The sequence below is a fragment of the Rattus rattus genome, chromosome 4 (genome assembly GCF_011064425.1).
Source record: "Rattus rattus isolate New Zealand chromosome 4, Rrattus_CSIRO_v1, whole genome shotgun sequence".
Classification (NCBI taxonomy): domain Eukaryota; kingdom Metazoa; phylum Chordata; class Mammalia; order Rodentia; family Muridae; genus Rattus; species Rattus rattus.
The window spans coordinates 48,037,644-48,065,128 of NC_046157.1; the positions used below are offsets into that span (position 1 = coordinate 48,037,644).

The following is a 27,485-nucleotide window of genomic DNA, read 5'->3' on the forward strand; positions in this document are numbered from 1 at the left end:
AATTTCAGCTGAGTTGGAAGCAGGACATGGTAGCTCAAACAAAAGGAAGATACGTGTCCTCGAAAATGGGTATAGGCAGGGTTGACTGACGTGGCTTCAGAACTCAATCTTGAAGTGATCTGTGCCTGAGAAAGAGGCCAGCTAAGACCTATGCAGTTAAGAGGGGCTTTTGGGAATTCTATTGTCCTTTGTGGAGCATGTGACACCTACACACCATTGTGAAAAGTCCCCAAGGAGTGCTGAGGCTGACCTGGAACAAAGACACAGTGTATGGCTAAGGGTAGGGGGTTGGGTATCTCAGTCTTGCAAGCCCAGTGTAAGTTGAAGACAAGTGTTTACTCCATCAAGTTCAGTCCTCTTTCTTAGCATATTGTACTAGCCACTGTTCAGCGTTGCATGGAGCTAATTAATCCCAGCTTCTGGCATTCCATAGATATATTTACTTTGTACGTGTGAAATCATTCAGGAAGAGAAGAGACTCATGCTATTTACTTCATCTTTGAAGACAAATATAAAGACACGAGCTGAGAGATTCAGTGCTATTTTGCTTCCTGTGTTTTTCCATGTGGGTGGAATAGAGGGGACCAGTTTTGTCTTCTAGACTGAACCCATCTGTGCACAGCGTTGAGGCTGCCAATTGGAATGGGTATGACCTGGTGGCTTGTAGAGCAGACTTTCTTGTCACTGGGGTCCCAGGTACTGGGAAATTGATCTGAGGTTGTCTCTCTGTCTCCACACATGAGACATAACAGACAAATCACAGACCCAGAGAAGGAGGTGGAAATGTCTCTGCATGTGCGTTCCTTCAGTGTGGAACCACTCACCATCAAACAAATCCATTTCCAGAAAGTTCTGTTCCTTGAGCAGGATCCCTAACACGAAGTCTTAGAGCAAAGAAAGAAATCAAAAGGAAAAAAAAGGTTCCTGTGCTCCAGGAAAGGAAACTTTACTTTTGCCAGGATTGAATGTGTAAAAAGCATAAATCATATTTTAAGGGAAACGAGCATTTCTAAATAGTGTTACCAAATAAGTCAATCTGTCCTACAGTCTTTTGAGATGTTTGCTTGTGTCAGGGTTGATAACCAGGTCTCCATAAACAGTGTCCTGGCTGGCAGGGGAACAGGGGGTGCACAATAAAGCTTTATTTCTGAGTTTAAAATAAAACATCCAAGCTTGTAAAACTCAGTGACCAACCTGGGGGCACAGAGCTCTATACAAAAGCCACTTTAAAGTGAGCCAGAGTGGGCCTCAGCCACTTGTCATTCTCGGGTAATGAAAAGAGTGGGTTTGTTCTCCATAAATGACTTTTCCCCAAATGTTAAATTTTCTGACTGTTGGAAATAAAGCCGGGTTTTCTAGAAGTGACAAACAAACAGTTTGTAATAAAAACTTTAATGGATGTCTGCAATTTTATGGCTGCGGGATACTAATGCATCTTTCTGTTATAAATAAAACCCATAAAAGAGTCCCATGTAGAAGAAATAAGGAACCATAAAGCCCTTGGTCATTAGTGCAACCCTGGTAGACAATTGCACTTGGAATGGCTTGCCATCTAACTGGAGGGTTGGTAATAACTACATAAATGAGCTGATTTCGTCTAAGTAAATATTAATTATGGTTATTGATCTTATATTAATATTAGTTTTCTCTCCCCAGATGCAAAGAGTTTAGCTGAGATGCTCATGAGGTAAGAGCATGACACTGTTCTCTGCGCGTTATGTGTCTAAAGTCAGTTCTAATTTGCTTTGATTACTTAAGAATAAGGATGGTCTGAGGTTTGTAACATGGTCTCATTTCAACATGTAATCTTCATTCATATTCCAAAACATCCATGGAATGTGTAGTTGGCTACACAGATACCAAATGACTTTTTATATACGCCAGGCACGACTGTGTTGTTGGCTCGATTCAACCAGGAGGGTGATGCTTCTAAAGCTGGGACCCCTGAGGCAGGGACCCCTGAGGCAGGGACCACTAAGGCAGGGACCCCTGAGGCAGGGACCACTGAAGCAGGGTCAGGGGTCCACAGGGAACTTGAGTTTTGCTATTGTTCAGGTAGGCAGCCTCCAAGACTTCTCAAAGAATTAGCCCACTTCAAGGAAGACCACGAAGGTAAATGTTGTCTTTGGAGAGCACACTTAGGTTAGGCAATGACATGAAAGGGATATTCTGTCCTTTTCATGTCCATAAACTGCATTCTTACTGCCTACCTCTCAGTCCCTTAACCTCAAATGTGTTTCCCTGTGCTCTCTGAACTCTGCAAAAATGAGATCAGTATGATATTGAACAAGTTCCCATGTGGGTTAATCGCATGACATGTTACCTCTTCCCCAATATCCTCACCTAAAGCACTTTAATAATGTAACGGCCAAATAAAAGATGAAACCACAAGACAGGCATCTAGAAAATAAGAAAGCCATCCGGACCCCTTGTAAGGGGACGTGGGGTCGACATTTTAGGTTGCCTTGCTTGGGAGAAGAGGATGAGTAGTAGATGTTTCTGCTTTGTGTCTTTGTCATCTGCATGTGTAAACCATCAGAGTTATTCACAAGGAGTCCACGTTCTAAATTACCACTGTCTTTAGCAACAGAGGAAGAGGGACAGTGCCACTGGTGCACCAAAATTGTCTCTCGGTGGCACTGTTGGAAATGCTGTGTTTTAAACCTGTGTGTATCCTAGATAAAGCATTAGTGTGGCAGGAATCCAGGATCATTCTGAAACATTGGGTGACATAATTAGAAGGACATTGATGTCATTTGCCAATAGGAAAATAAAGGCAGAACACAGACATTTCGACTCTCTTATTTTTTTGGTGGTCGAGGTTGAGAACTGTTATGGTGGGTCATGTTGAATTTGAAGTTCTTTTCACACATCAATGAATTTGTCCAGTGGACAGATGGCTGCGAGAGTCTTGGATGAAAGGCAAACAAATCCAAGTTCCCTCGGAACATCTACCTCAGGATGGAGTTCTAATCAGAAAACATCAGACTTATGTAGGAGATTACACAAATCTGCATAAAATCCCCCAAGGCCGGGCTCATCTGGAAATCCACATTTGTTCACTAAGCAACTAAGAGGCATTCTTTGCAGCCCCATATGTTGTATCCCGACTCCTCCAGACTTGTCGGATATGATAAAGCATGTAGAAGGTGAAGAAGCAAAAGCCACTTGACTTATAATGACTAACTGACTCAGCAGAACAAATTTTCTAATGCAGGCTTGAAAACTATGAATTAATTGACATTTAAAATGAGGTAATCTCCCATACAGTTGGACTTTCTGGCTGCTCTTGCCAAAAGCCCTGCCATATAAATAAGCAATGGCGTGCATGGTGGGGGCTGCCTGGAGCTCTTCAGATGCCTCTTTACACAGACATGGACGATGCTTATCTCAGCCGCCCCTTTCCAGGGCCATGTTGCTAATCAGGCCCCTAGTCAGGTCTCTCCAGCCTCCTGGAAAGCTGGAGGGCAATTGTGGGATAATTTCCCTTTGCTGGGTAGATTTTTCAGTCCCTCCTTTCCCTTAGTATCTGTCCCAATGTCCTCTAGGTCCCCCATACATAACTCACACCCAGGCTCTAAGGATGGGAAACCATGGTCTGTGTTTTCTGCTGGGTAAGGAGTTGTGCTTCTCCTGAGACCCAGAATACATGCTTACATAGCCTTCCCCCATGCCCCATAGCAAGATCTTAGAAAGCATTGGTAAGACAGATAGGCAGGTAGCAGCATTGAAGGACCATGTTGGGCAGGAAAACATTAAAACTACCAACTACTACCATTTCCTATTGCTGATTTTGGATTTCCTCCAAAGAACAACGGTGATTGGGAAAATTACTTCCAAGTACTTCTAATAGGTGGAATTTGCTGGGAAGGAGAGACAGTGAAGTTACCCTGCTGAAAGTAAGATTTTTTTTCATTTGTTTCAGTAAGAAGAGAAAAAAAAATAAAACAAACAAACAAACAAAAACTCTCGCTTAGTGGATAGCAAGCAAGCTTACCATAGAAGCCCCAGGGCCCAGGTTTGGACTTTCAGCACCCACACAAAAGCCATAGGTGTCTGTAACTCCAGTGCTAAGAGATGGAGGCCGTCAGATACCAGGGCCTTGCTGGCCAGCTAGCCTCACTGCTGTGGTAATTTCAGGCTCAATGAGAGACACTGTCTCAAAAAAGTAAGGTGTGAAGTAAAAGATACCCCGTCATCAACCTCTAACCTCTGCGTGTACATACACAGACACATGCATGTATGTAACACACACACATGCACACGTGCACACACACACACACACACACACATGCACACATAGAGAAAAACAAAAGAAGAGCATGTTTTTTTTACCAGTGTCCCAACTCCCTGAGGAGCTAGCAACTTATGTCATCCCCAAGGTCCAGTGTTAATATGAGAGCCACTGCTAGAGAAGAGAAAACTCAAACAGCATTAAATTAGCTTAGACTTTGTATGTACAGAGACATGAACATGAAATCTCAAAGTGCCCATCCAGATGTCACAACCAGATATGATCTTGTGTGTAGTTATTTTATACCTCAGAGACATTTGGTCATATTTGGAACAAGTACATCTCCACGTGTTCTCTCTCTCTCTCTCTCTCTCTCTCTCTCTCTCTCTCTCTCTCTCTCTCTCTCTCTCATTCTTTCCCTCTCTCATTCTTTCCCTCTCTCTATCCCCCTCCTTCCTCTCTCCCTCCACAGACACTCATAAACAAACTTGTACATACACACTCACACTCATACACAGTCACAGATGCGCAAACACTTATTCACATTAATACACAAACTTACACACACTCATGCATATGCACTAATACACACTCATAGATACGAACCCACACTCATATACTCAGACACACTTAGGCACACATACTTACATATATATACACACTCATAGACACAGATGTACACTTATACATAGACACATTCACGCCTGCTTACATATACTCATACACATGCAGTCATACACAAAAACAGACATACATATTTATATACACACTCATGCAATGCAATCATATACAGACACACACATTTATACACACACTCAGATATACACTTACACATACACAGACAGACAGACAGACAGACCCATATGGATTTAAGGAAATGTGAAGACGTTGAAGAATCATAGTGATATCAAACTTGCTGGATGACAGTGGAAGGCAGGGCCTTATAAAGCTCCCTCCACTTTCCCTGCTGCTGCTGCTGTTTTAACCAAACAGCAACACGTCAAATGGCGGTCGGAGGTCATATTTAGATAGCTAACCCATTCACCTATGCTATGTAATCTTATATCAGCATTTTGCTTACACACACACACACACACACACACACACACACACACACACACACACACACACACACAAAACACTTAGAAGCCCCTAGGTTACAAATAGGTTTCTTCTAATTACATTGTTTAAAGTTTTCCTATGGCTACAATGCCCAATGGTGATCGGTTTTGAGGATCATCCTTTACATGTTAAACAATAGAAAAACCAAACATGGCCATAAGTATTAATATCATGAAACACCTTTAAACCGGGAAGTCTTTGGGACTAAGGTTTCTAAGTCTGTGTCCTGTCACACAGGATAACATGACACACTTAATACTTAGTACCTCCTTTGGCCACCTGCTGTTCTGGGGGCGTTGTCAGGACCAGAGCAGATGAGTCTATCCCTGTGGAGACGCGATTCCAGTGGGAGAGACAGATAATGAATAAGATAAGCCAATTACATATGTTTAATTGACTTGATTAAACGTATGCTGGAGATGGTGCCAAGAAAACCAAATTAAGTAGAGAATGGGGCTAGGACAGGAGGGATTCCCCCGCACGACCAACCTGGCCTACTGAAAAGATGGCTGCTAGGCTGGCATCACAAGGACATTGTAGCAGGGCCAGGGGATATGCTCTCTCAAAGGGGACAGGAAGTATACATGGCGGCCTCACTGGCAAGGACCTGGGGCTCAAGGTTCACCGAGCCATTTGCTTGCCTTTCCACTGTGGGGTCTGGCAGCATCTTCTCTGGAGATGTGGGGTTCTCCCTCCAGCCCTCACTTCCTCACTGTCCTTGTCATACGGTGTCATGTTCCCACACCAGCAGCAGACCTCGCAGCGGTTGCTTAGCTTGTTTCCCATGTCCCTGAGACAGGGGTCCTTCATTGTCACTTGAGTGTAACCTGTTCTGGGTGCTCATAGTGTGTCAGACCAGCTGCTTCCTCACAACTATCCTTGAGGAGAAGGAACCGCTCTCAGGTTTCTATTTTCGGTACAAGGACATGCTCGAGTCCTCCATGGCTTCTAAACAGGTCTTTTGGGTATTCACAGGGTAGAGGCTGCCTATGCGCTTCTGTAGGAGCATATGGTGCGAGCAGCACACAGTCCCCCAGGGATCTCAAACGCTCTTCGTGTTCTGCAACTGTGTGAATCTCTGCACTTTTCTCCTGTCTTCCTTGTACCACAAGTGCAATAGGAAGTGGAATAATTTGAAAGTGTATAGAAACCATGTAAAGAAACCAGGCCCAAGGGGTTGAATGTAGGCTGAATATAATTGACATGATTGGGGTCTATGACCCAGTTACGAGTCCCTAGAGCAAGAAATGTGGTTGAAGGTGAAGCACCCAGAGGAGCAGTGAACCTTCTGAGTGTAGCCTTGTTTGTGGGGTGCCTTGCTTACGTTCATGTGAAGAGAAGGGTGTTGTAAAATATCGGGCTGTAACCTGGGCTTCAATGGGCAGCATACAGGGCTTTCTCAGATGCTCACGATGTTGGATGATTTAGGTTCCATCAGCCACTTGGTTTAGGAGTGAGGGAGGAAGAACTAAGGAGACAGAGGTCTAGGAATTCCTTCACTGGAGAGTAAAGCACTCTAGGTGCACTGGGCAGACCTTGCTCTCCCTTGAATGTAACAAACAAATGAGGCTGGGGAGCGGGATCAGTGGGTAAAGAGCCTGCCATACAAGCCCTGGGACCCAAGTTCAAATCCCAAGCACCCGTATAAAAAGTCAGGTGTGCCTGTGTCAGAATCGCTGGATACTCGCTGAGTAACTAGCCTAGCATAAACTGCTAACACTGGCTCCAACCGGACTCCATCTCAAAAAGGCAAGATGAGGAGGTTTTGCGGACGACACCCAATGTTAACTCCACACACACAGGCACAGGCATGAGAGATAGACAGATATGGACAGGCAGACATTAAAAGCCAGGGAAGGAAGGAGGAAGTAGATGCAAGCAACAGATGAACCTGATTCTAGAAATCGCCCTGTAGAGATGTTGAAGATTCTACCCCTGGACTTAGACCTACTGTCAACGGCTTCACTGAAGAAATATCCCAATGCCTTTCACTGGCTAGGGAGTGCTTCGGAAAACATTTTAACATCCAGCATATCTGTATGAAAGACTGAACCGCCCCTAAGTGGATTGCTAATTAAGGCCCCTGTCGGCTGTTCAGCATGAAGGTTTAACTTGGAGCTGCCGGCTATAACCAGCCGTGATTACGCCAGGCAGTTCCACCACCTACCTCCATTACTTGAGAAATCACTCTCAGAGTAATTTTCTGGTACACAAATTTTGAGATAAAATTATTTTAGTAATTGAGTTTTTTTTTCTCTCTATTTCAAAATAGTGCTCAGCTAAGAGAACCAGTGTGATGTTAGAGAGGCTAACAATGCATGCGACTTGTCACTAGAGAAAAACAAAAGTGTAGTAGGTATAAATACAGTTCTGTTAGTGGAGCCACTGTCCAGTGCCGAGCTATTCACAGGCTTCCTCTGTAGATAGATAGATAGATAGATAGATAGATAGATAGATAGATAGATGATAGATAAATAGATAGATGATAGACAGATGATAAATATAGATATATAATGTATAACTATATAGATGATAGACAGATGATAGATATAGATACATAATGTATAACTATATATGTCATTGTCTGCCCCCTTTTAAATCGTTATTTTCACCCTGACCCAAGAAATGGGAATTTTCTCAAGATTGATCATTATTGATCCCACCTATTGAAAGTGTGTATGTTCTGAATCCCCTTTGTCTACTGAAACAATCTTAATACATATCTCTTAATCGAACGAAAGGCATTTTCTGTCATATACATTGCCCTCTCATCGCTTCAAGTTGTTTTCATAATTAAACAACAAACCAGGTTGATACAGAGCGATGTGCCAGCGTAATGTCATGTTGAACTGGGTTGGCTAACACATGCTGTCTCTTATTCTCAGCAAGAACACACGGACTTCAGATACCCTGAGCAAACAGCAACAGACTCTGAGGATGCACATTGATATACCCAGGGCTCAGCTTTTGATTGAAGAGAGAGATACAATGGAGACCATAGGTAAGGTGCCCTGTTAGTCACATTCCAGGGAGTGGCTGCTGTGGGGTGAGGGACCACCATGTTTGGATGTCCCATGAGTAGAGAAGCTGAGGGGCATAGCAAGTGCCAGTAAATACACGAGTGTTCCCTGACTCTGCTCGCTTTGGCCTCTCCTGGAGAGACCGCTGTCCCTCCAACAATGAAAACTTTACAGCACAGTGAGCTCCTCAGGCCCGCCTTGTGCAGCTTCGCCTTAAAAATCCTCTCTGCTCTCCTTTGATGCCAACCCTGACAAGGTCAGCCTTCATTAAATAAACCTTCAAGATTTGATTAAGACTTAAACAAATAAATGCCTCCGTGCAGGCTGTCTCCCTATTCCTGGCATCCCATAACATCCTGGGCTGAGAGAAACAGCCAGATCCCCATTCCACAACCCCCAAGTTTCTCAGTCTTAAGAGAAGCCATGCAAAATGACAGGCACTGAGGCTTATGCACCACAAACCCGGCATCTTGACCTGCCATCTTCCCATGATTGGTTACAACCATGGCAGCCCCTAACGTTTGTCAAGAGCTCTCTAAATCCCATGGTCTCTTTTAGCATGTTCCATGCTATCTGCTTAACCACCTATCAGCTCACAAGAAAGAGATTGCTCTTCTATGAGATGTGGAAAGGTTTTCATAACTGGCCAACCACCATACCATCTACCTCTAGTGACAGGCCATCGCCACCTGCTAACAGGACCCTCTTAAGTTCTGTGAGGCTTCAAGGACCATGAAAATCAAGACCAGAATCTTAGTAAACAATCACTGGGACCACCTCCTTTGGAAGGTGTCCCTCCACCATCTCCAGCATCTGCCACTTACTCCGGGGCTACCCTTTCTCCATGGCCTAGGTACACTGCCTGCTTCCCAATATGGCCCCTGAACACCTCCTACCAGGAAGGCTGTAAGAGATCAGGCTGATGACTCTGAAATGCCAAGCCCAGTCTGCCCTTTCTACATCAGCACTCAGTCCAAGCATAGCCTTGATTAGCAAAACTGTGGCCAAGTCCAGTCTGGCCCTCACTCACATGACTCTCATTCATTCTTAGGTTCGTGTGAAACAGGAATCCCCACTTTCTCTCAAGTGCAGTAGGGTGTGTTGGTTTTCCTCAGTGCAAACCAAAGACCATGCTTTCTTTGCTTCTGGGTGTCTTTGTCTTTGCTGCTGGGACTTACATAATGCCTCTCTTACTGACCTCTGGAGACAGGACATTAAAACCAAAATCACCTTTGGCCGTGCACTTTGCTAGGCCAACAATACCCTGTGTGTGGATTTGAGAATGCGGGGAGGCTAGGGAGCTTGGCAGGTCACGGGTTACATAATGGGTACAGAGGATGTTTGTAAGTGTTCCTCCTCATAATCCTTCAAATGCCTGTTACAGCAAGATGGAGCCTGTCAGTGCACATGGCTTCCATGGGCTCTTGGTTGCTGGCTGAATACCAGACGGCCTGCCAATCGTCTCTGTATGTCATTGTGACCTGCAGCCAGAGATCCATCACAATCTCCCCGGCATCATCTGTCAGCAACCATCATTTGTCTCCTATAACTCCGAAATAGTGGGTTGATGGCGTTTTCTAATTACTACGAAACACTCTGGGCTTTGGTTGTAAGAATCTAACATTAGACCACCGCTCATTTCTGCCCAGAAGGCATGGCTAACCTCCCAATCAGCGAGGAGGCACTTGACATTTCCCAGGACGGCTTTATAACCCAGATGTGAATCTCATCTTAAAAACACAGCCACCTCCCAGAATCCACAACACAGCCGTGTTATGGAGCACACACCAAGGAAGATAGGGGTCCTCCGGTATCAGCCGTAATTGCGAGACTCCATCTGTGTGCGGATCCCACTTTCTATGAAGGTTTGAATGACAGCTCCAGAGCCAAGCCTCCAAAGCCCAGCTCTGGCACTCATCTCAATACCAACCTGTGCCGTGCCACCCGCTGGGACGCTCACAGACAGCTTGGCAGCCTCCCCTCCACTTCTCTGCCAAGAAATCTGATGCTAACTTCAAGAGGCCTTTCCTCCCCTGCCAGAGCCTGAGCAACTGGGTTTTGTAAGGTTCTCTCTGTTCAGAGCCATTTTTGGGCACAGAAGCCTTGCTTGTTTATGAGCATAGCATCAGTACCCCCACCCCACCCCCCATCCCTTCAGACATGCTGTAGCAGGTCCTGGCTGACTGATAATCAGGACATCAGCCTGACTCACAGTCTCTGGAAATGTGCAGGAGCTCCATACTTCCCTACCAAAGTCTCTCTTTGTATCTTAAAAGGGGGGGATAATGATGGTCCACAGACAGACAGGGCACAAGCATCTCACACAGCTCCCCCCCCCCAAACACACACACACACACTTGGGACCCCGAGGCCCCAGCTCTTGCCTCTCCAGCCTTCCGGAGCCTGTGCCCTGAGGGACTTACAGGAGAGACATCCTCGAGGTCAGTCAAAGTGTGTACTAAAGATTAAAGCTCAGAAGTATCAGGAGAAAAGGAGAGGAGCCATCAGGTTCTTCAGGACAGCCCTTCTCCCCGCTTCCTCCTTCAAACACTGACTGAGGCCTGTGTGACAGCCAACCCCAGGGCAGGGACTGCACGGTTTAGTTCCACAGAGTGTTCCATCAGCTGAAAAGGCCTGTCCCACAGGGCAACTCTATTTGGGAACATTGACGATGTATAGTATATCGGGCAAGCATTGGACAAACACACAAACCCCAAAAGTATACCAAGTGGTCAGCTACACCACCAGCGTTGTTTTCACAAGAAGCCGAGCCCAAAACAGAGAGAAAGCTGACATTCTCTGCAGTGGCTGCTGTGCGTGCGTGCGTGCGTGCGTGCGTGCGTGCGTGCGTGCGTGCGTGCGTGCGTGCGTGTCTTTAGACTGCCATTTGTTCGCACCCTTGTTAAACACACTTGGCTCTCCTGTGTGCTCCCTCTTGCAGATGACCGCTCCACAGTCCTGTTAACGGATGCTGACTTTGGGGAGGCAGCCAAACAGAAGTCACTGACGGTGACTCACACGGTGCATTACCAATCGGTGTCTCAGGCCACCGGGCCCCTAGTGGATGTCTCCGATGCTCGGCCAGGAACGAGTGAGTATCCAGCAGCACTTGGAATGTGTGGCTGTTATCCATGCCGACAATCCGTGCCCCTCACAAATAACAGTGGGGCTTCTCAATCTCACGCCTAAGCAGTAGATGTGATGAACTCTTAATTGGGATAACGAGATGTCCTTTATTACTTGTCAGGTATGTGTCAATTCAAAACCAACACACCTTCATCTTGGTTTACTGTAGAAACTGCTAGAAATCTCAGGTGAATCTAATCCTTTGAACTTTATACAGCAAGGAAAAGAGAAGAATGATTAACTTTAATGTGTTGGGCAGTGTCCCATTTGGGGGAAGGGAAAGAATCTCGAGTTGGTTATCCATAGCAACCTTTCAAGGTCCCCAACTCATAAAGTAGATGCCATAGTCCTTGTTTCATACATTGGAAGGAAGATCAAGTCCAAGGTTGCACACATGAAGTGCACACAGAAAGCTACTGTAGAAATGTCTGACCTCAAAGCTAACATTTTTCTCCTAAACACACGGAGAAGAAACAATGGCTCTGGCTTATCTAGAGATTTTTTTCTGCTTAGTTACTCAGATTTGCATTGATAATAGATGGAAATTAATTACTGCAAAGAAGTTTTCTAATGTACATCTAGCTTATTAATTAGGTAGTCTTGTTTCTTTATAATTGAAACTATTCGTAAATCCCCCCAAAGGGTGAGAAATTGATGTCCCAGTCATCATTTTGGAAGCTTTGCTGTCTGGCTTGGAAGTCCCCAGTCACTCTCTCTGCAAAAACACACACTTCTAGAACCATATAGTATCCTGAGGAAACCCATGATGCATTGCTGGACGCTGTAGCTTACAAATTCTAGCCTATGCCATGCAATGAGCTTCATGGCGTGACTGATCTGTTAGTAAACCAGGTTGTAACACTCAGGACGGCATTGAACAGGGCTGAGGATCACCTGAGGCTGTGGTGTTCACCATGTTGAAGCCATGTTTAGTTTGTCCCCTGTGCTAAGCTCATCTTCCTTCTGAGGGTGTCAGTATGTTCTGAATACACAAGCGGTAGGAATCACTAGCTCTCTGGGCTTGTGTCTACAAGCTAAGCGCCTTGTCACTAAAATGCCTCAAGGCCTTGACCACTCTTCAGTCACTCACTTCACCACTGTGGGCTGAGATCTGGCTTCAGCTTCTTCAGGTTTCTAGGTTACGTATTTTTCTCTTAAGTCAAAGGAAAGTTGACACATCTGGGAGACACATCTTTGCCTGCCTTGAACACGGCACATTGGTTCCATCTCCCAGGTAAAAGGCAACACAAAATCATTCTTTCCTTTGGATAGCCTTTGAGAGCAAGGGCATGCACAATGGCTGTCACAAACAGTTAATGCGGGAGCAGAGGCAATGACAGGAATGTACTGGAAACTTCTAGCAACATGAACAATATGCCCTGGGATAACAGGAAGTGGCTTTGACGGCATTTAAAATATCAGAGATGAATTTGTAACACGTGCAGACCTTGTAAACCAGGTACTCCAGCAAGCAGGCCAGAACCCTGGGAGGAGTGTGCTACATGTCTCATGGCTAGCAAGCTGTTAAGCATCACTGGGGAAATAGAACAATTCATTCATCCAGCATTTATAAATGTTTATTTGGATTTCACTTTGCATATATGGCTCATACTCACTGTTGGGAATGCACTGCAAACAAAACGAGGAAAGAGGTGGGAAGGCAGATATTACACAAGGAGTATGGTTCCTTTCTTGGGAGATGGTAGATAAAGAAAAGACAGAGTGAAGAAATGCAGAGTCAGGCAGATCTGGTACAGGGACAGAGAGAAGAGCCCCCTGGACCTGGTTTTTGGGGGGACTCCTCCGTGGAGGAGGAGGTGGTATAAACCAAGGTCAGAGGGGAACCAAGGTCATCAGAGGGAGAGCCGGAGCTGTCTGACAGGAGAGAGCAGGGAGGGAAAAACCCCAAGACTTTCCAGAACACTGTGGTAGACACAGCCCTGGGGTGCTGGCGAGCTGCCACGAAAGCTGTTAAGAGAGCAAGAGACAGAAACCAGTGCCTAAGCCAGGCCATGCGTGTGGGTTCCATTCTGATAGTCCTACAACACGGTCCCAGGATCCAGCCCGACTGTCACCCAGAAACACTACAACTTGAGAGCATGCTTCTTCTCTTTATGGCGAATCCCATCAAACCATCTTCTATTGAAGATGTCTGGAATCTTTTAATTATCCCATTAGCTACGTTCTCAAACCTAAACATGGTAATGTGCAGGTTTTGTATGTGCGTGTTGTGTGGTGTTTGTTTTTAATGAAGACACCGAGTGACTGGCACCACAGCACCTTCAGAGGCTTGACCTTCAGGAATGTTCTGGAACCCAGACCTTTGCTTGCTGGCTCTTGCTCCCTGGAGTTTGCCACCACCTCTAACCAGCTGTCACATCTGTGTTAACACAGTCCCACAGTCCTATGGCCCAAGCCCAGCTCATTAGAGCTTGCTGTGTTTGTAGAGTCTCATTTGTGAAGCCAGCTCCATAGCCAAGGGTTCTGCCTCTGCGGGCGCAGCTGCACACACATCAGAACTCCTCGTTCCACCTGTACCAAGCAGGGCTGAGGCTCCCTGATCACAGTTCCCTCAGACATGCAGCCTAACAGTTCTGTAGCATTTGCATTAAATTAGGTACTCTTAGGAATTTGTGGTTTGAAGTGTGTGGGAGGACACACACACAAGTTCTATGCAAACACAGTGTCATTTTGTCAAAGAGTCTTGAGCATCTGCAGGCTCTGGTACCCAAGGAGGTTCTGGGATCCAGTCCCAATGGATGCCAAGGTTCCTATGATCCCGCTATATTTCCCACGGTCTCGACTACAAAAGGCGTCATTCCTCTGTCCTCGGTGTTAGAATCATGTTGCTACTGCAGGAGCCTTTATTTGTTATTAGAGCATCAGCAAGCTGCTGTCTGTATACAAACACAATAGCACTGCAGAGTTTGTGTTCCCAAGTATTTTACGAGTTTGCCAGAGAATTGAGTTGCTCCAAATTCTTCTCGTATGGATGAGGGATAGCAACAACGTGCCGTTCACAGCTTTCAGCATGTGAGGACACATACCTTGGCCATGTCTTCTGCCTGATTTACTTCCTTCCTCCTGCATGGATGGCACTGATGTTACACACTTGAACCCGGGGCTCTGTTCACACCCTGCTCCCAGCTCACACCTTAGGCACCCCATGAAGTTCAAGTGCAGATCATCAACAGAGTGCTGAGGTCAGAGTGAGAGGGATAAGAGTAAACAGATATTTAACTTACCGAGGTGGGACCTAGGAACTCAATCCATTGCCCCTCTTTCTCACCTATCCCTGGAGATTTCTGTCTATCAGGTCTGTGTGCCCTAACCTCCCAGGGAAAGCACATTCTTTCCCCCCTCTGATGTAAAGTTGCCCACAGGATCCGCTCCTGGGAAAACTGGTGAAGTCTGTAAAAGTGTAATGACCTATGATTGATTTTTCTTTATCGGTCAGATATTATAGTTACCTGACAATTACCCATTCATTCATCTACCCATTCATCCATGAGATTGCTTACCTGTGTATAGAACATTTATCATGCATCCAATAAATATCCTCTCTCCTTACTATCCATGGGCTCCTGGACTTCTAGAAGTCATGGCTGCTCGAGCGCCTTGTATAAAATGGCTCTCTTAGTTCATTTTCTATTGCTGTAATGTACATCATGATCCACATCAACCTGGGGAGGAAAATACTTATTCCGGCTTGCACACCCCAGGTTATAGTCCATCCCGGAGGGAAGTCAGGGTAGGAACTCAAACACAATAGGAACCTGGACCCAGCAGCTGATACAGAGGTCATGGAGGGGTGCTGCTTACTGGGTTGGTCTCTGCAACTTACTTAGCCTTCATAGACAACCCAGAACCACCTGCCCAGGGGCAGCACTAACCACAGTGGGCTGCACCAACCATCAGTCAAGAAAATGCCCCACAAACTTATCTATAAGTCAGTCTGGTAGAGGCACTTTCTCAATTGAGGTTCCCTCTTCCGAGGTGACTCTAGCTTGTGCTGTGCTAAGATCGCAAATGGTAATGAACACAGTGGTCCAGTGTTTCTGTATAAGATGTACTCATCCTCACATATACACTAAATAACACGCAGATTCCTAATGCCTCACACACTGTATGTACACTGTATGTGCAGTGTAACACTGCATGCACTCTGTGTGTGCACTGTATGTACACCGTATGCATACACTGTGCACACTGCATGCACAGCATTTGCTCACCATGTGTACACTGTATGTACACTGCATGCCATACAGGGATAGCTGCTATCTCATCACAGAGAATGATAACAGGACGTCTAGCTGGACACATTTTGTTTTCTAGTTACTTGTGGTCAATGGTTGGCCAAGTCCTTGGTTGGATAACCACTGGATATTGAGGGTCAAATAGTTACCAAGTTTTGCTGCTGGCATCTGGTCCTCTCACTGCCTAGTGATACAGATTGTCAAGTTCACATGTAATTCAATCCTCACACATAGACAAGGGAGTCACGGTCCCGAGAGGGGAATGATTTGCCCGGCTTCCTCAACTTGATAACAGGACAAACACCTCTGAAGTCCCAGACAGCTGCACTGGCTGCTAAAAATCCATAAACCCAGAAATTATTGACTGTGGGGCTCTAAGAACAGCCTCCCTCCCATGTCTTTCCCTTGCCCCTTAATTATCTAGAAGGGCTGGTGCACTGGATCTTTACGGCTGTGAGAGTTACCAGAGCTAAGGTCTGCCCACAGGTCCTGGCTCCCTGCCAGATGTGGACATGGCTCAGAGATGTACTTCCCAGATGCTGAAGTCCCCAGCCCACAAGCTGCAACCTTCCAGTACAGAGAAACCCAGGGAAGGTAGCTGAGCTTCAGCCAGAAAACCCCAAGTCCTTACCATGCCCATCTCCTGCCCAGCCCTGCATCACTTCTGACTAGAGCAGCTTCACCACCCTCTACATTGCCACATCCAGTGACCTGGTCATGTGGCTCTCAGCCTGGCCCTTCGCCTGTCCATCCCTGACCTCTTTACCCATCTGAGAAGCCTGTTTTATGAACCATTAAGGGGCATTCTTCTGTCAAACTGCCTAAGCCAAGATTTTAGCCTTCTCGATTAACCCATTGGAATCCTCCCAATGCACCCAGGACGTTTCCCAGCAGGCTGAGGGTCTACTGCTCAGACATCATAGATTTTTATACCCTGGGTGCTCACACATTCCGATCACCCGGAGCTAGAGGTGGCGGTGATGTCACCAGTCTCAGAAAGGAGGGACCAGGCCTACCCAAATGAGATTACAAAGCCAGAGTTACATAGCCTTTGAGTAACAAAACTAGCCTTGAAAACCAGGCAACATGATTTGAAAGCCCTACACTTAGCCAATGTGTGTAACCTCTGAGTATAGACGATACTACATAAAGGGCATGTGGAAATTAAAGAAGGCTTATATAACACACAGGTGAATATGTATACACACACACACGTATCATATACATATAGTGAGTTCTCATATCTACTGCACTTGTGTCTATAGATTCAATGTCCACAAACAGCATACCCTAATGATACAAATAACAACTGATTTCCTAGCATTTACGCTGTACTAACTTTTATAATTCATGTAGAAGTGATCAAAAAGAAAAACATAGGAAGATGTGAGTGGGTCATATCCAAATAATGAAAACCATTGAATCTTTATTACTACAACTCTGAATATATACTCTGTCACTCAGGATGGTATGAGAGAGTACAGGAAAAAAATAGCTCCTGTGGGCAAGGTGATCCCATGGTTCAATGCACCATAAGCCCTGGATAAGCGTCTGCTACTTAAATAGGGAAATGATCGGCTCTTTTGAATGAGAAGACTGCTAAATTCTCCATGCATAACTGAGGCCTCATCTAGGAGACCTGAAAACAGATAGCAGGTGATTAAAGGAACACTAATCCAGTGAGCACACACCACACGTGACTTGCTTCATAACCAACATATTACCCACAGAATCCTCTCTGATCCTGAATCCGGGATAATTAAAATAATTTGATTCAATGAGCAGAAACTTAGAGCAGATTTAGACCGGGAGTTGAAAGGTCAGGAGTTATTTCTACCCCTGTCCTCTAACTCGCTGGCTGCTTGAAAAGCTGTTTAATCGCTGAGTTGTATTCATATTAGAGGCTTGGGAGGTTGGCAAAGAACCTTCCATGCAGGGGCAGAAAAATCCCTGGGTGAGCAAAGTCACCTCGGAGCAGAATCCAAGTATTTACACCGCTGTTGGAAGCGACCATACCCAGTTCAATCCAGATACAAAATAATGGTTGCTGAAAACCTTGTTATTTAAAGAAAAGAAGAAGAAAAGTGTGTCAGGTGCACTTGTCTCCCCACATCCTGACACAGTTCTAACCCTAGGACACCTGCATAGCACAGAGCAGAACTGTGGCCTGCGGCTCAGAAAACTGATACCATGACCTATATTTTCATCATTTATCAGGCTACTGCCAGCTCTGTCCTCATCCAGGGGGGGAAAGGGATAATGAACAGAATTAACTTGAAAAGAATTGTAGCTTTGAATAGAAATTTTCCAAGCAGGGAGGTCTCGGTGGGGAAGCAAGACCTGATCTCCTCCACACAGAACAAAGAGCTTTCTAAGGCAGGAAACCCCAGGTGAGAACTTGGAGACTTGAGAAGAGAACCAGGGACTTCGAGTCTGCCCTAGCCCAGGCATCCAGGCTGAGAGAGCACTCTGAATCCTCTACAAGTATGGTTGCAATTTGAAACCCAAAGAGTAGAAAAATGAGATTCCTCAAAACTTACATAAGGGGCTGGGTAATTTTCTAGAAAAGACTCATTAGCATTTAAATAACAAGCTGTACTATTTAAGCCCCACTTATCAAGTCAATAGTGCTGGAAGACATTTAGACTCCTACCCGTGACACTGTTTTTCTATCTTGTGGAGGACCTCTCTGGAATGTTCCTCTTCCTTGGGAAAAATCACAATTATCATTCACACCTTGTTGTGTACAGGGCTCTGACACTTTGGTATAGCTCATTTGCATTCTCATCAAAGCCAGAAACTATCTTCTAATAAAGCTGCCTTCTATGGAATTCTGCAAGAGTTGAAATGCGCCTGAAAAAAAAATCAATGTAGCCAAATGCAGCAGGAGTGGGTTTTTTGATGACCCAGAGAGTCTTAAAATGTATTGATTTGGCCATCTTCTTAATGTTCCTCTCCTAAATCCTAGAATGATGGATTGGTTCAAAAGCCAATAACTAGAAACCTGCAAAGGGGAAAATCTTCCACTTGCAAGAAAGGCTTTTCCCTGATGCCCTGATCAGCATTTCATGCTCCAGTGGGGATTATGGACAAACCATGGTCCTGTGCACACCCAACTACAGCAGGATCAGTCCACATCTGGCCAAGTAAGAGATGGTGCCTGAACAGACAGGCAGAAGAGCAATGTCATGCCTAAGCTGCCATTGTTGATCCGTGAAGTGACTCAGGCTAAATACCAATCCCAACCACCATTATGGACCAGCTGTATAGACAGCTCTAAAGACAGACCCTTGCACCTACCCTGGAGAGCCATCCGAGTTCATAGAGGCATGTAATTGAGCCTAGGTAGCCATGTCCAAAGTTGGGTCTCAGTTTGTTCCTTTGGAATAGTTGTACCAGTGCTGATCACAAAGTGGCCAGACTGTGCCATTCTAAGAAGCAGAGAATTCAGACATGGAAAAGTTCCTTCCAGGACCCTGGACTACTTTCAGTTGGAGTCCCAGAAAAGCACTCCAGGGAACAGAACACCTCCCCTGGTCCATGGAATTTCAGGAAAGGTATTATTCTGGCTTGCTCCAGGGCCCAACACACATTGCTACTAGTATGTCCCTGTTCTTAGTTCACCAGGGTTGAGCTAAGACCATGCTACTCTCCATTCACCCGCTACCCTTAGTTCCAGATTTAAAGAAGACACAAGTCCCTGGAAGCAGCCCATATACACGTAGACCTTGACATTTTGTACAGACAGTTGACACATGCTACCCAGACTTCATTTAACTGTTTGTTCATATTAAATAGTTCAAGTCTTCATCAAAGTTCCCACAATGCTCAGCAAGGGACATACCATCACACGCCAAGAGGATGTTGGGACAGAAAAAAGAAACGTGGTCTTTTGCATCCAGGGTCTTCAGCTTAAATGACCGGATGGAAAGTTGTGACTGAACTGATAAGTTAACTTGAAGCAAGGCTTCCAGCAGTCATTGGTCATCCTAGACTCAGACACAATTCTTGGTTCTCCCTGCAGGGGGCAACCTCCTCCTGTATCTATCTCTTTATAAGTCCACCAGCCACACAGCATAGGGACCCACCCTATTCCCCCTGTGACCTCCTCTTGACTAGTTATGTATGCGATGGCTGTTCTTCCAGATGAGATCATGTTCTATGACCCTGAAGTCAGGATGAGGGCATAACTTGAGGTGGAGTGGGGAGCAGGGTGTAGTTCAAGCTACACCAGCACAGAAGGGTAAATGAACCTCTGAAAGGAAATCATATTCAAAGACATTTGGCCAAGTGTGGCCAAGTTCCCTTCTCTTAGAAAGTTTAAATGAAGGTTTCGGCCATTGTTAATGGCCACAAACAAGGTTCTGATCTAAAGTTTCCAAACCCAAAGGGGGTGTTCTTCAGCTTATGAGATTTTGTTAAATACTTAACTATCTGGCAAACTTAGTAAATAGGTCAGGAAAAAAAGGGAAGAAGGCTCTCAGTGGGGGAAAATCCAAGGAAGGCTTCCCAGGGGCTCCTCTGAGCAGGGAGGCAGGGAGGGAGGGCAACATCTACTGTGTCTGACCCTTGAAGACAGACACACATCACCCCTTGTTCTTTGCAGATCCCACCACCAGGAGGAATGCAAAGGCTGGACCCACAGCAAGAAACCGGTACGCCAGCCAGTGGACCCTCAACAGACCCCACCCCACCATCTCAGCACACACCCTCACCACAGACTGGAGACTGCCTACCCCCAGGGCTACAGGCTCCGTGGACAAGGAGAGTGACAGCTACAGCGTCAGCCCATCACAAGACACAGGTGGGCAGTGCACGCTCCCTTCCTGGTCATAGCAGGGCTCCCCAGGCTCTTCGAGGAGGGAAGCCGGTGAAGCCTCCCTTTCCTCCCACCTAACTTCTCTAGTAAAGGTCACTTTCAAATGACAACTGTTTCCCCTGCCAGTTCCTAGGCCAAATGTTTAGCCGTCCCCATATACAGGGCCCTACTGAGTTCTGCAGGGTTGAGCCAAGTGCATCCATCTCTCTTGCAGGTATCTTGAATCTCCCACCCATACCGCTCTCTCTCCCTTGTAGTTCCTACCCCACAGAAAGGCACTTTGACATCTCACCCACACAACGCAGTAATTGCTGATTGTGCTCTGAGGGCGTCTGACCCACTCCCACCTCCAGGACTAAGAACTCGAGCTTCACATCCCTCCAGGACGAGGTCACAGCACCCCCACAGGGAGCACAGGCTGATCCTTCTGGCAATGAACCAGGTTGATTATACCATAAACAAGTCATCAGGTTGATGGTGTCAACCAACAAGACTTCACTTCCGAACATGACCTCCCCCAAACTCTGAAAAGTTATATCTGAATCTAATAGCTATAGAGAATTTTAATACTCATTTTTTCCCTCTTCACAATACACTTCAAAACCAGGGCTCTAAAGATGGTACGTCACTGTGGGGACTTACTTTTATGTCTGTTATTTCTCTTAGAAGGTTCTCAGAGGTGACTTCAAAACTTTTCTGTAGGTTTAAAACACAGAGATGCCTTTGACTGAGGTGACACGGCCTTGTGGTAAGGCCTGTTTGCACTGGTTTTTGACCTATTTTCTAGTTCCCATCAAGATTGATAACAGCAAAGGATGAATCCTGGGTATCAGGGACTGTTCTGCCTCGTGAGAAAGTCAATTTCAGTGCGGGGGTGGGGACAGGGGTTGTGTATGTGTATGTGTGGTATATGTGTGTGGTGTGGGGAGATGTGGAATGTGTGTGTATGTGTGTATGGTGTGGGGGATGTGGAATGTTCGTGTGTGGTGTGTATGTGTGTGGTGTGTGTGTATGTGTATAGTGTGTGTATGTGTGTAGTGTGTGGGGGTGTGGGGGTGTATGTATGGTGTGGGGGGTGTGGATGTGAGGGATGGGGGCATGTGCATATGTGTATGTGGTGTGTCTGTATGTGTGTGTGGAGAGAGTGTGTGTGTATGTGTGTGTGTGTGTGTATGCACACATGTGCATGCTCTTGAACATACACTGCACATGTACACGCAGAGGCCAGAAGTTGACATTGAGTGTCTTCTTCAATCACCCACATCTTATTTTTTGAGATAGGGCCTCTTCCAGAACCTAGAACTCAGCTAAACTGATTCAAAGCAAGCCCCAGGGATTCTCCTGCCTCTCCTACACCAGTTGTTAGTATGGGTACGGGAGATCAAACTCAGGTCCTCATGCTTGCATGACAGACACTTTACTGACTGGGCCATCCCTTCAGCCTGTCGTCTTCTAAGGATCACCACATCTTCCTTTCTGAGTTGATGCCCAAGGAACTGAACTTCAAAGCTTGGGTGTTTATGCCAATTACAGAGCCTCTGCAGTGCAGATGTGTTTGTGGGTTGGAGCAGGAAAGGGTGCCGCAGCGTTGACACTGCCTCCCAAGTGTCCCTGCCAAAAGCCAAATTGTTTGAGAGGAAGGCTTTGCTTATTTATAAAAATACCCAGGGCTGAGACATCTGACTGAAGCAAATGGTTTGATGCGAAGTCCCTGAACTTTGTTGATGAATCTGGCCTCAGAGCAGACAAAGCGGAAGCTCTGACTAAGCCTCCCCTAGATACAGCCACAAGCCAGGAAAGGTCATTCATCCTCTTGGTCCAAACATAGGCTCTCAACTCATGCTGCCTCTCTTTTCTCTCTCCCCGGTGTGAGATAGACAGAGCAAGGAGCAGCATGGTCTCCACAGAAAGTGCCTCCTCTACCTACGAAGAACTGGCCAGGGCCTACGAGCACGCCAAGATGGAGGAGCAGCTGAGGCACGCCAAGTTCACCATCACAGAGTGCTTCATATCCGACACGTCCTCCGAGCAGCTGACGGCAGGGACAAACGAGTACACGGACAGTCTGACCTCCAGTACCCCTTCAGAATCGGGGATCTGCAGATTCACTGCGTCTCCCCCCAAACCTCAGGATGGAGGGCGTGTGGTGAACATGGCGGTTCCAAAGGCCCATCGGCCAGGTGAGGACCGTGAACAACCCTCAGTCCCCACACTGGGTGGGGGCTCCACTTGCTGACTGATTGCCGTGGAGCAAATCACTGCAATGATCATTTGCTGAAAACAGCAATGTTAGTTTATTTTATTGTGAATCCGAGGTTCGGTCAGAGTCTAGTGAGGAAAGCAAGCAATAGCCCTGGGATCCACTTCTTTAAAAAAAATGGCTAACTCAACTGCCAAGTCTCTGCCAGCCATATTCCCCAAGTCACCCTTCCCCCAGGCGGCCTGAGCATCCTCCTAACATGATGGGTTAGTTCTAAGTAGAACATTCTAGATGACAGACAGCCGCAACAGCCATGTCCTCAAGGTTGGTGGGAAACTGAGTCAGTTTACCATCACTGTAGTAAATCTCCCCAGGTTGGGTACTTTGTTAGGAAAGGAGGATGATTCCGCTGGTTGTTCTGCAGGTCTGATGGCGTGGTGTTGACATCAATGACCATGAAGCAAGGCCCTCGTAGTAAATGGCATGTGGGGGGAGGGGTATACACGTACAAAAAGGTCACACAGTGAGAGGAGAAGTTGCTGTATATGAAAAGACTCTTAAAATAGATAGTTCTTAAGATTACTAATGAAGAACCACTCCTCGAGGGCAGTGTCCCGTGACCTAACACTTTTTATGATCCCACCAGCTCCCAGCACTAGCACTCTGAGGACCAAGCTCCCAGCAGAGGGGTCCTTGGCTTCACACTCAGCCGTCCCCAACCCTAGCACTGACAACATCCTTTACACCGTGGTGTGGTGTCCAGGCAGAGCCCAGGGAGCTCAGGGTTGAAAGAAAGACATCTCTCTTCTTGATGAGAAGAGTCAATGGTCAAGAGCCGTGCTTTAAAGACTGTTTTACTGGGGTCTTTTGAAATGAGAGGAGTCTTAGCAGGAGTCAGTACTAGGGACCTCCTTTACCAGAGGTTCTCACTGAAGATGACAGAAACTGGAAGATGTAGGTCCTAGGGCTAGCATGACCTTCAGCTTGACCTCGTGTGGGTTTAGCTTGTGAGAGCTAAAACGTTATGCTTGATGAGAGGATAGACAAAGCACGTGAGCCAAAGGTCTGGTCTTTCAAAGTGCGACATGTCCAAGGACGTCATGGTTTGAGCTAAAAGAAAAGGACCAGGAACTCCCACCCACCCAACCACAGAAGCAGAGAGGACCCTGGGTGGGCCTTGAGTTCAGAGAAATGAAAAGTTTTCTGTAGAAACTCAGTTATTACGTGTCGGCTGTAGTGCTGACAAAGCTTGCCCAGTACAACTGAAGCAAAGCTTCAGACTGAATCCACTGGGCCAGTGGGCAGCTAACCTAAGGAAACAGATTGTTTGTTTCTTTGTTTTCTGTTTTTTTTCCATCTGGAAGGGCTGCTCATACCCTTTCCATCATAGACCATCATAGACCAGCCAAAGACGCACATTCAGCCTGATAACCTTTTTTCTCTCTGAGCCCCAGCACTGGACATATATCCCTTTAAGTTATGATCACTGTACTGAGTCTTATGGCATAGGGCAAAACTGAAATGAAGCCCCAATACATGCACAAAACATGTAAAATGCTAATTCCCTACCCAGCAAGCAACCTCCCAAATAGACTCAAAGGTTGTGGCCGACGCAATAGAATCTTCATTTTCACTCTGTCTGCCTCTGCAGGGGAGAGGGCAGGCTGTTGCCCCCTGGTGTCTTCATTCCTGTGTTTTGCTGTCCTTAGCTTTTATTTAAAAGGCAAATGAACAGGTGACAATGGCCCTTGGACCTTGCTCATCCTAGAGGTGACAAGAACAACAGGAGGAGAGATGAGCCACTGGGCACCCTCTGGCAACTGTGACGCTGTATCGTTGCTCTGGATTTGTGCATGAGCGTATTGCCAAACACAGAGAAGCAGGGAAGAGAGAGAGTGTTCTGGGGGCACCAGCAGATCCCCAGTTAGTTATGAGAATCCCCAGAGTGTAGAGGGCTCCACACATACTGCTTGGGGCTTCTTCCTTTCTTAGTGGCCATTAAAGTCCTAAAAAAATCCACACCATCGACACAGCCTGTTTAACTACTCTCTGCTCTTCTTGTATAAGAGACTATGCCACCACTTCCCCTTCGGGTGTGATTTAGGACATAGAAAGTGCTTCCAGATAGGATGACTGCCCTACTTCTGCAAGCCTTTAAGTCATGAAAGGCCTGACCTTTCTTTCTGATGGTATGCCATCTGTATGGTTGGGTTAAGAGTTTATTTATTTAAAGTCTATACTTTGTTCGTAGCATTGTTACCTGGGTCCCTTTGGGCCTCCCAGATATTTCCACAAAGTGGCTATCATCTTAATGCATTATTTAAAGTGAAGTGATTTTATAACTTTGGATATGAATAATTTCTTAAGTCAATGTGAGTTCTGATGTCCACAAACTTTGTTTTTGTCTAAGCCACAGGACTGGATTATTATTGGATCTTTAATATGCTTTATAGAGAGATTCCATCCCCAGGTCCATCCCAAGAACAGGTCTGAAAGTGTAGAACAGGGAGGTCAAGTACAGCACAGAGGATTTCCTGACAGAATTATGGTCATGGGTGACAGTGGCACCAGATTAACCTCTATGATTTGGGTCAGAAAAATGAGGGCCATAAGGTCAGGCAGAAATGACATCAGTCAGCCATAAATGCACCAAGTACATGCATAAATCCAAGCAAATGACCAAGAGTCTGACACAGTTGTTTTACTGTAAAATCACATCTCCCACTCCAATGGTCTTCTCTATCTTAATATCATGCCATGAAGATGATACAGGTCACTGAGGGGCAGCTGTGAGGGGAATGAGTCAAGATGGCTGCATTCACATCAAGTAGAAGGCTGCCTGTCGTACCTTATAGTGCTCACCTCATAGAAGCCAGCAGCTCTTTGACCAGTACTTAACTAACCCATCTTTCCCCTGTGCCCTGCTCTGGATGAGAAATGCCATTTTCTGCTTCTGGGCACAGCCTTACCTTTGCCTGAATAGCTTTTTCTTCTCTACTAGCTCTTCATTTTATTGCCTTATCTTTTTACTTTGCCTGTCTTCAGCACCAACGATTATGATTCCAAACTTTCAAATTCCCTACAAATGGGGATCACGTTATATATGTGAGCTTGACTAGGTCAGAGCTCCAAGGAAGGAAGAGGCAGGTCTTGGATATTTTTATCTTTCTCTCCCAGGGTCTGTAAATATCCAGTAGGCACCCAACCAGTATTCAAGAAATAGTTTTAAATGAATTAACAGCATTGGAATGGACATATAGTGCGATGCCTGTGTGTAGTGCATAGACATTATGGTCTTCATATCTGATGTTGTATTAATGATGAGACTGAGCAATTGGCTAATATTTTAATTACCAGAAGTGATGATTAGTCAGATATACTCAAATACAAAAAGACACTCGAGTTTACGCCAACATGCTTTTGAGAAAAAATGATATATTTTCCCCTCTTGCCCTTGACAAATCCAAACAAATCACTTCCAGATAGAGGATAACCCCTGTGAGTCATTTTACATTTTAATAATAATTCCCGGTTTGAATTTTTAAGATATGTACATTTTATTACCAGGATCTGCTTGCTTTCTTCTGTTAGGGCTAGCTATTCACATCTTTGAAAAGGCCAAAAATGTTCAATCTCTATGTTCCTATGAGAAATTGCTGGAGTGTTCCAAGGACCTGTCTCCTTGATTATACTCTTATATTCTTAGTTTTATGAGTATTTTGTCACTCTTCAGCTAAGGCTTCTCACTTGTTTGTAATGTTTGGCCCATATACCTGAGCAATGGCACCGCAGGGAATGACAGATCAACTCACAGCCCATGCACCCTTCATAGCTGGTCCAGTAGCCTCAGGGAAAACAAGGACCCTAAGGTCTCTGCACCTACACTCTATAACATGGCTTCAAATCTGTCCATTCCAGCTCTCTCCCAAAGATGACTTCAAGGTTCCAGCTGGTCAATGGGTTGCCCATCCAATAGCTGCTATCTAGAGTGTCTGCCAAATAACCAGATATTGGATGTAGTTGTTGGATTGTAATTTGGAATTCCTTCATCTCATTTTGTTGCCCTCTCCTAAATGTATGAATTTTAGCCATGAGACGGGGTGAAGAACAGTGTGAGAGTGTGTGTGTGTGTGTGTGTGTGTGTGTGTGTGTGTGTGTGTGTGTGTGTGTGTATGTGTGTGTGTTTTCAGTGTCTCTAAGCACCACCTCCTTCGGAGATCCCTGACTCTTCCTTCGCAGCTTGGCTCTAGATTTTAGTGATATTTGAATTTTTAGGGCCGGCACATCTTAAGATAGTTACCAGAATAAGATTGTTTTCCTTCTGTTCCTGTGACTAATTTATTGGCATCTCTGGCTTGGGAGATGAGAATATGGTATGACACAAACTCAGAAAGACCCCGCCTTGTAAGAAACCACAATGATGCAATTGCATGAACCAACACCAAAGCTTTAGGTCATGCTCAGTGCTTGCCAAAAGGGAAGAAGCTTAGGGATGGAGTAGGATCTAGCAGTGGGTGTTTTGGCAAAGAGTCTCTCAGAGGCAATGAGATGTAAATTATATAGGAGAAGGAAGGTAGAGAAGACCCTGTGTGGCCATGGTTCAAAAGCAGACAGAGGAGAGAAAATAGAGGTTGGAGGTAGGAATGAACTTGATGGCTACAGTGAGTCAAGAGATCCATCTGACCCATCAAACATAGGCAGCATCTGA

General features: G+C 45.7%; 1 protein-coding gene across 2 annotated transcripts in view; it reads left to right on the forward strand.

Annotated features, from left to right (window-relative positions):
• LOC116898943 (Down syndrome cell adhesion molecule homolog) overlaps positions 1–27,485 on the forward strand; it is a 61,887-nt gene that overhangs the window by 21,247 nt on the left and 13,155 nt on the right. For both annotated transcript variants that reach the window (XM_032900360.1, XM_032900361.1), the window contains exons 7-11: positions 1,657–1,687; positions 8,242–8,357; positions 11,318–11,467; positions 20,365–20,562; positions 22,455–22,757. In XM_032900360.1, the coding sequence (XP_032756251.1) occupies positions 1,657–1,687; positions 8,242–8,357; positions 11,318–11,467; positions 20,365–20,562; positions 22,455–22,757 (798 nt within the window). The remainder of the gene's footprint in view (positions 1–1,656; positions 1,688–8,241; positions 8,358–11,317; positions 11,468–20,364; positions 20,563–22,454; positions 22,758–27,485) is intronic.